The 8,876-nt window shown below is 39.0% G+C and overlaps 1 protein-coding gene across 2 annotated transcripts in view; it reads right to left on the reverse strand.

The window, feature by feature from the left end:
* The window catches only part of LOC106881971 (hornerin), a 67,532-nt gene that overhangs the window by 54,116 nt on the left and 4,540 nt on the right, over positions 1 to 8,876 (reverse strand). For both annotated transcript variants that reach the window (XM_052967976.1, XM_052967975.1), the window contains exon 2: positions 335 to 585. In XM_052967976.1, the coding sequence (XP_052823936.1) occupies positions 335 to 573 (239 nt within the window). In that variant the 5' untranslated portion in view covers positions 574 to 585. The remainder of the gene's footprint in view (positions 1 to 334; positions 586 to 8,876) is intronic.

An 8,876-nucleotide genomic window follows, 5' to 3' on the forward strand; every position in this document is an offset into this window, starting at 1 on the left:
ATTATTATTATTATTATTTAGGAAGTGGAGTTCAGAGGAGATAAATCTCTCATAAAAGAAACACTACAAATGTTAAATACAAATACCCCAACTTTGGCCAAATAGTTATTTATTAAATGAAAATTCATAAATTTCACTTGTAACTGTTAAAATACAAAACAAATATTTGACAATTTATTCACAAATGTCTATATATAATTTTTTTGCCAAAATTTAAAAACAATTTTCCAATGAGCAAAGTTACTTGAATAAAATGAAATAGGTAAGAGGCAAAATTACAACCAATGTCCAGCAACAGGAAAGCAGCAAAAATTAAAAGAAATGTTTTCTTTACCTTTCCCGCCGAGTCTCTTCATAAGTTCGTTTGCGAACATGACCAGCTGCATGAGCTGGATGCCCTGGCAAAGCAGCAACTGCTGGCGGGGTGGAAGTAGGGATAAGAGTTGCAGCAGGTGCACCAGCAAGTAGTGGCTGTCCAGGTGGAGGAGGTGGAGGCATGCCTGGAGCCATTGGAACAGCCATCATGTATGGTGGAGGCACCATCATAGGAACAAATCCTGGGTATTGATTCATTTTTCAAGATATCTATTTATGAAGATAAATAATGTAAAAAATTTATCAGTTCAAAATAATGGTTCAATATATGAATAATTGCAGAGATAAATGACAATGTTTTTCCTAATTCAAATACATGTAATAAAAAAAAAAAAAAGACAAACTTTTTAGGTTGCAGTAATATTCTTTCTACTTTGCAGAGGATGGGTTAGTCAATACCACTAGTAAAAATACTTGACTAATCATTTTATTGACCATGAAAGAATGTAAGGAAAAGTTGACTTCATCTGTATTAATAAAGTAAGTTGACATATTTCTCATATCTTTAAGTTCATTTTTCCATGCAAGCATGAGTTAGATGAATATAATATTTGAGGTAGCTAGATGCACTTCCTGTTACTAACACAGAAGTATGATACAGGGACAAACACAGCTGTCTTGTTATTGAGGAGACATACAGCTGAAAGAGATAAAAGGTAATGACAGGTACTAGAGCAAACTCGAAACAAACAAGGTGAGCATAAGAGAGGATATGGACAGCAGATAATGGGAGATGAGAATAGATGCTTTCATAAGACTGAGGTGCAAGAAAACAGGTGGAGATAGAGGTCAGTGTAGTGAGTGATGGGGGTGTAGCTGATGAATAAGGGTGGAGATAGAGGTCAGTGTAGTGAGTGATGGGGGTGTAGCTGATGAATAAGGATGGAGACGCAGAGGATAGGAAATACCAGTAAGAACGGAGATATAGAGGTACATAAGGTGCTATAACAAGTGGGGCATGACATTAGATATGAGAGGGTATTAAGAATGGTTGCAGATAAGTGTTCAGAATGGGGTATAGAATAGGGAAGTGAGAGCAGTGGCTGAAGGGATAGCAAAGGGGTGATTGACAGAAATAATGTAAGCCAGGATAAGGAATGCAATGAAAATGGTTCTGGGAGGAGAGAGTATGTAATATGTGCCAGTTCTGTTCTCAGGTGAGTACAGTTGTACCATAGATGGAGAGGGATGAAAATGAGGGGTGCTTGACATGTCAGAGAGAAAAGAGAGAGTAGGGGGACAGGGCCCCACATGTGCAAGCATGACTGAGTGGTTTTAGGATCTCATTTTTGCTGTAATGTACAGGCCTTTGAGGACAGCAAAATACCAATCATCTGTTCTTTGTCATCTCTGATGAAAATCTCGGCATCTTGAAATTAGCCATCAATACTTCGTCCCATCTCTTCGTCAGTTTCCTTCTTCCACGAGTTCCATCCACTTTAAACGATTAGCACTTTACGCAACTGTCCTCATCCACATTCATCATGTGACCTAACCAGCACAGTCTTCTCTTTTGCTCACTACATCTGATTCTTTTTATGCCTAAATTTTCTCTCAGTTCATTTGCACTTTGTTGAACATGCACACTAACATCATTCCTCTCTAGTCTTTGCATGTTATCTGAAGTCAGGGCCCATGACTCACTACCATATAACATTGTTGTATCACACAATGTCTTTCACTGGGAAAAAAGGACCTTTTGTTGCCAACAGAGGCATATTTTCCAAATGAACATAACATTTGTTCTTAACTGAATCATATTTAACAATTTGATGTTGATTATGATATTCATAATCAACATCAAATTGTTAAATATTAACCATAGTAAATGTTATTTAAATTTGTATGCTATCAAATTTCTCAAATCATGTATTGCCTATGTAGTAAGATTTTGGTACTCCAGAAATTCACTCGGAATAATAGATGATGCAATATGAAAAGAACCAAAGTAGAAAACAAAAACAACTGTTGTTCCATTCTGGAATAATGCATCTATATCATAGAAACATCACATATGAAAGATCTAACAGAGTAAGTTCTTTTAGTGCAATGCAATGGTATCAATATTTCAGTTACGTGATAGGAATGCCAATATAAACATTGGTTAAGTTTTACCAAGCAAAACCATTACACGATTCTAAACTATATCACAAAGTTATCCTTCATAAAAAAACTTCCAGAAAACATTTTTTAAAAGACTTGATCTGAGACTGCATGTTGAAAGTGAAACAATTCATCATCATTTAACATCCACCTTCCATGCTAGCATGGGTTCGACAATTTGACTGAGGACTGACGAACCAGATGGCTACACCAGGCTCCAATCTGATTTGGCAGAGTTTCTACAGCTGGATGCCCTTCCTAACGCCAACCACTCCGAGAGTGTAGTGGGTGCTTTTACGTGCCACCGGCATGAAGGCCGGTCAGGCGGTACTGGCAACAGCCATGCTCAAAATGGTGTATTTTACATGCCACCTGCACTGGCAACGATCTTGCTCGAATGTTTTTTCACGTGCCACTGGCACAAGTGCCAGTAAGGCGATGCTGGTAACGATCACACTCAAATGGTGCTATTTACGTGCCACTGGCACGGAAGCCAGACAGCTGCTCTGGCAACGATCACACTCGGACGGTGCTCTTAGTGCTCCATTGGTACAGGTGCCAACACGATTTCGATTTCTCTTGCCTCAACAGGTCTTCGCAAGCGGAGTTTAGAGTCCAGTGAAGGAAAGGTACGCATAAGTGGGCTGGCTACACCCCTGGCAGAAGCCTCAGATTATAGTCTCACTTGGCTTGCCGGGTCTTCTCACGCACAGCATATTTCCAAAGGTCTCAGTCAGAAGTCATCGCCTCGGTGAAGCCCAATGTTCGAAGGTCTTGCCTCACCACCTCAGCCCAGGTCTTCCTGGGCCTACCTCTTCCACAGATTCCCTCAACTGTTAGGGTGTGGCACTTTTTCACACAGCTATCCTCCTCCATTCTCACCACATGACCATACCAGCGCAATCGTCTCTCTTGCATACCACAACTGATGCTTCTTAGGTTCAACTTTTCTCTCAAGGTACTTACACTGTCGAGTCAAGTATGCACACTGACATTACACATCCAAAGTACTTACACTCTGTCGAGTATGCACACTGACATTACACATCCAACTGACAAATTATAACATCTAAAAGTCTGCAACATTAACTTTACCTTTAAATCTCAAATGGTATTGTCTACTGTCAAAAAACTTCACCACACTTCTGCTATCTAGTTACTGACAGCATGTTGAAGTGCAAAAAGTGAACGTAAGTCTTTGTGCATTCTCAAATGGCTGAAGCATTCTATTGTTTCCTTAAATTATTAAAGACCAAAAGTAATGTCTGATGGTATTGCATACTGTCATTTTTGATGTTGATTCTTTCACCGTAAAACCTTTAAATAAAGTGATTGATTACAATTAAGGGTGTTCAACTGTAAAAACTCAGTCAAAAAAGAGGAACAAATTGAGAGAATGTGGACCATGCAGGCCTTACACAAATAACTTTGTCTACTCCCAATGAAAACCTGACAGTAGAGTGTTCCCCTTTAGTCATTTTACAAAACAATACTGGTGACAATAAAATGTATCCAGTTTACACTGTAAAACGATTAGTGATAGGAAAGATGCAATGAGTGGAGAGGCACTGACACCCAACATAGAAAAATCAGACATATGATTATGAGGAGGATGCAATGGTTAAAAGCAGAAAGAAAAACAAAACCCGATGAAATATATGCTACAAAGATTGCATAATCTGATAAGGAAGAAAGGAGATTTAAAAATCATTGTGGTGGCTATGGTGAGAGTTGGCAACAGTTTAGAATCAATAATATAGGGAGAATGATAATGATGACTAACCCTTTCATTACCAACCCGGCTGAAACCAGCTCTGAGAACAAACATCTTGTTTTCGTAAGTTTTGAATTAAAATCTTCCGCCAAACCTAAGTCACAATTTATGTTCTTAACACTAGCTGAATGATAACTAAGTTATTTTACTAAATTTTTTGTTATATTTAAAGTAATTGAAAGAAACACAGCATCTCAAAATAAATACAGTGATGAAAGGGTTAAGAACAGACCTGAAATAGTTGTGTTAAATGCAACCATCTACCTACCATGAAACTGAGCAAGCATTCCCACTGAACTTGCTTCATTTATGCTACAACAAATTCTCAAGTTTCATTATGAAATGCATTCACCATTTCAACAGGGTCAGTTTTGATCCTCATATCATGATCATCATCGTTTAACGTTCACTTTCCATGCTGGCACGGGTTGGAGAGCCAGTGGCTGCACCAGGTTCCCTTCTGATCTGGCAAGGTTTCTACAGCTGGATGCCCTTCCTAAAGCCAACCACTCCGAGAGTGTGGTGGGTGGTTTTTACGTGCTACCGGCACAGGAACCAGTCAGACAGAACTGGCATCGATCACATTTAGATGGTGCTTTTTACGTGCCACCGGCACAAGAGCCAGTCACGGAGTACTGGCATCAGCCACGATCAGTTGGTGCTTTGTGCGTGCCACCGGCACGGGAGCCAGTCAAGTGGACCTGGCATCGGCCACGATCGCTTGGTGCTTTTTACGAGCCACCGGCACAAGAGCCAGTCAGGCAGACCTGGCATCGACCACATTCGGATGGTGCGTTTTATGTGCTAATTTCATTCACATTACTAAGGTGCTCAGAAAAAGAATATTATGACTTAATCCCACTCCCTCTCTCCACAAAAAAAAAAGTGAGAGAGAGAGAGAGAGATCCTCTGAATATGAAAAATCATAGTTTACCACTAAGTTAGCACACAGATCAAGCATACTTTGAGCAAAGGCATTCCAGTCATGACCACTACTTTTTATGGTAATATTTATTTTAATAGAAAATGAGAGAACATTGCAAAAATTGATATTAGTCAGAAACTTGATAATAAAATGAAACAACTCTGAAATAGTTATACCTGTTAACTATTACTTCTGAACAAACATTGACATGCTACACAAGAAATTGTTTGCAAAATGCTATCAATAGATAATCTTTGCAAGCTTGCTTCCCAACCATGTGGTTTGGAGGCCAATCCCACAGCATGGCATCTCAGGCAAGTGTCTTCTACTGTAGCCCTTGGTTGACCAAACTCTTCTGAGTGGATTAAGTAGACAGAAACAGAAAGAAGCTTGTTGTGTGTGTGTGTTTGTATTTGTCTCAACAAATGATGGCTGTAAACATTACCATCATATATATGATGTTGTTCGTTTTTAGTCCTCTGTGAAAAATATTATTTTGCTTGGAAACAGGTGAGGGTTGGTGACAGGAGGGTCATCTAACCATAGAAAATCTGACCGAAGCAAGCATGAAAAGTTGACAATACAACAAAGTTGATGACAGTGGGATTATGAGATCCAAAGAAGAAAGAATCTTGTTTAATATTTTGATAATGCCTGCATATACAACAGCTCCAAGCTTTACTATCTGAGCATGCTTGGTAATTCATCAAATGCATTGGTTCAGTATAGCAATCTCAAATGATGAAAGAGATTTGCTTACTACTACTTCAAATATCAACTGTCATGGTGCAAATAAATTTACACAATGATTCCTTTGAATTAGATCATCAGTATTAATTATGTATAACACCAATTCTCACAGATGCTGAAAGGTCCAGCCAATTCTTCAACATATAAACAATTTGAGGGATTTGTGGTTTGTCTTCCCTTCAGGTAGAAGACAAACCACAAATCCCTTTGGGTAGATGGCCCTGCTTGATCTGTAGAAAAGATGTAGGTAGAAACTCCATAAGATGTACCCAGTGTAAGCTATGGGCACATAAGAGGTGCAGCAATATCTAAGGAAGGCAAACTGGGAAGACTTTTTGTGTGTGGCAAATGCTCAGGAGCAATAAACACTGAAAATGTGCAGAGAACAGCTTCCGTTACATTCTAAGGGGAAAAAACTACAAGTAGTTGATAGCTTCCGTTACCTAGGTGACCAAGTCAGTAGCGGGGGCGGATGCTCATTGGGCCTCACCGAAGCAATGACAAGTGGATCTTTGGAGATATGCTGTGCCTGAGAAGACCTGGCAAGCCAAGTGAGACCATAACCGTGGCCTATGCCAGTGCTGTATAACCAGCCCATTTAACAGTACCCTTCAATAAACTACGCTTGCGAAGACCTATCAAGGCAAGTGAAATCGTTGTCGTAGCTGATGACAGTACCGCCTGATTGGCACCCATTCGAGCATGATCGTTGCCAGGGCTGCTGACTGGCTCCTGTGCCGGTGGTACGTTAAAAACACCATTCAAGCGTGATCGTTGCCAGTGCCACCAGATTGGCTCCTGTGCATCATTTGAGCGTGGCCAATGCCAGTACCGCCTGACTGGCCATTGTGCAGGTAGCACATAAAAGCACCCACTACACTCTCAGAGTGGTTGGCGTTAGGAAGGGCATCCAGCTGTAGAAACTTTGCCGGATCAGATTGGAGCCTGGTGCAGCCTTCTGGCTTGACAGCCCTCAGTCAAACCATCCAACCCATGCCAGCATGGAAAGCAGACGTTAAACGACAATGATGATGATGATTTGGCATTAGAAAGGGGATCCAGCTGTAGAAACCATGCCAAATAAGACTGGAGTCTAGTGCAGCCCCTCAGCTTGCCAGCCTTGGTCAAACTGTCCAACAATGGACATTAAATGATGATGATGATGACTTTCAGTGTGAAAATTTTTTTTAGTTTTTTTGTTTGTTTCAGATTCATTTTATTAGAATTTCAATTAGTGGCTATTGCTGATTTGTTCTTTTACTTTTAGGCTACTTTAAATGAAAAATTATTGTTTTTGTGAATCTAAGACTACAGTGGCACATGGCATCTGAAACAAAGAAGATGATTAGAATTTGGTTAAGATTTCTAATAAATTAAGTGACCACATAGAAGTCTCCTCATTCCTTTTCTCTCTAGAGATGAAAGAACATGGTAAATAGAAACATAAGTAATTTAAGGCGGCGAGCTGGCAGAAACGTTAGCACGCCAGACGAAATGCTTAGCGATATTAAATGGTGATTTTTCATGTTTTAGTGAGAAAAATCACCACAGTATTTTCATAATACAAGTACTACACGCAAGTAACTACTGTCAGTATCACTTGATGATAGAGACCTAAACGGGAACTTGAACAACTGACAAGACCATACATTTTGGGCTATCTGAAAATATTGGTTGCAAGAACTGTACACTTTCCGCGAATGTTAATTTACTAATTGGTGACTAGCGTTAATCCACACATAGGAGTTTTCTCGTTGGCTTGTATTTAGAAAGTAAAACCCCATGTATATTTTTCATCATTCAGCTAGGAGGGAAGACAGTGTCCATAACACATTACAGAGCCTCTGAGACTCATGGGAGAGACGAAGGTATTCTGAAAACGGTCTGAATATTTGCAACAGAAGTGGACTCTGTTTCCAAATAAGCCATGATGGGATTTGTCCAAAGAGTCAAAGCAAGTGCGTCAAAGCAAGTGCTGCAAAGCATCTGGTTTAATTCCTTACAGTTTCACGAATCCACCACCTTGGATTGATATTTTTGTATCAACTTCAATAAAGATGACAGGCAAAGTTGACCTCAACGAGATTTAAGCTCAGAAAGAACAGCTATTGCAAAGCATTCTATCTGACAGTAACAACTGTCAATTTGCTGCAAGTAAATGATGATTATCAAATATATTTACACAGGAAGGTAACAGCATATTGCAACTTAAATACGGCATACAGAGATTAATTCAAGGAACCAAAAGTTAGTCGTGTTCATTAAGACATCACTGAATTGTTTTAGGCAGTACAACACAGTAACTTAAGGAAATAAAAACAGAGAAATGAGATGTAGTATTCATACTTTTTTCAAGGATGTTAACACCATAAATTGGCACCAAATGAGGAACAAAAGTTGTAGGTTATATCCACCAAGGACATACAACAATATTAGAGTAACCAGATGTTATGAGCGTGTTTCAAAACAAACGTTTCGCATGGAGCTCTTTGTTCAGGTCAACATATAAGCAAATTTATTTTCAATCTACTTCATAACAATCAGCATCTAACCACCCAAAATCTTTACCAAGCTTAATTTAATTCATAATGACTAATGACCCGTACGTAAATACTATGTATATGCAAGCAGTAATTTTCCAACTGGAACCAGCCTTGTTCAGTTAATAAGAATTGACACCTACGTTTTCTGAATATTTGCCAAGTTTAGTTTTCTGGGGGAGAGGGGTGCGAGTTAAAATTACAAATTAAAAGTAAAAATCTAACTAATAAAATAAAAACAGGGGCTAATGCAGTTTTGTACTTCTCCTTGGAAAATGCAGTTTTTTAAAAAAATTTTGGTTAAATGTTGACATTATTACCCAGAAACGAAATACAAAAAAAATAGTACAATGGATGTGAAAAAAGGTATAGGAAACGAATATGAAAACAAAAATGCCCAGAAATTAAC

The sequence above is a fragment of the Octopus bimaculoides genome, chromosome 5 (assembly GCF_001194135.2).
Source record: "Octopus bimaculoides isolate UCB-OBI-ISO-001 chromosome 5, ASM119413v2, whole genome shotgun sequence".
In the NCBI taxonomy this organism is placed as follows: Eukaryota; Metazoa; Mollusca; class Cephalopoda; order Octopoda; family Octopodidae; genus Octopus; species Octopus bimaculoides.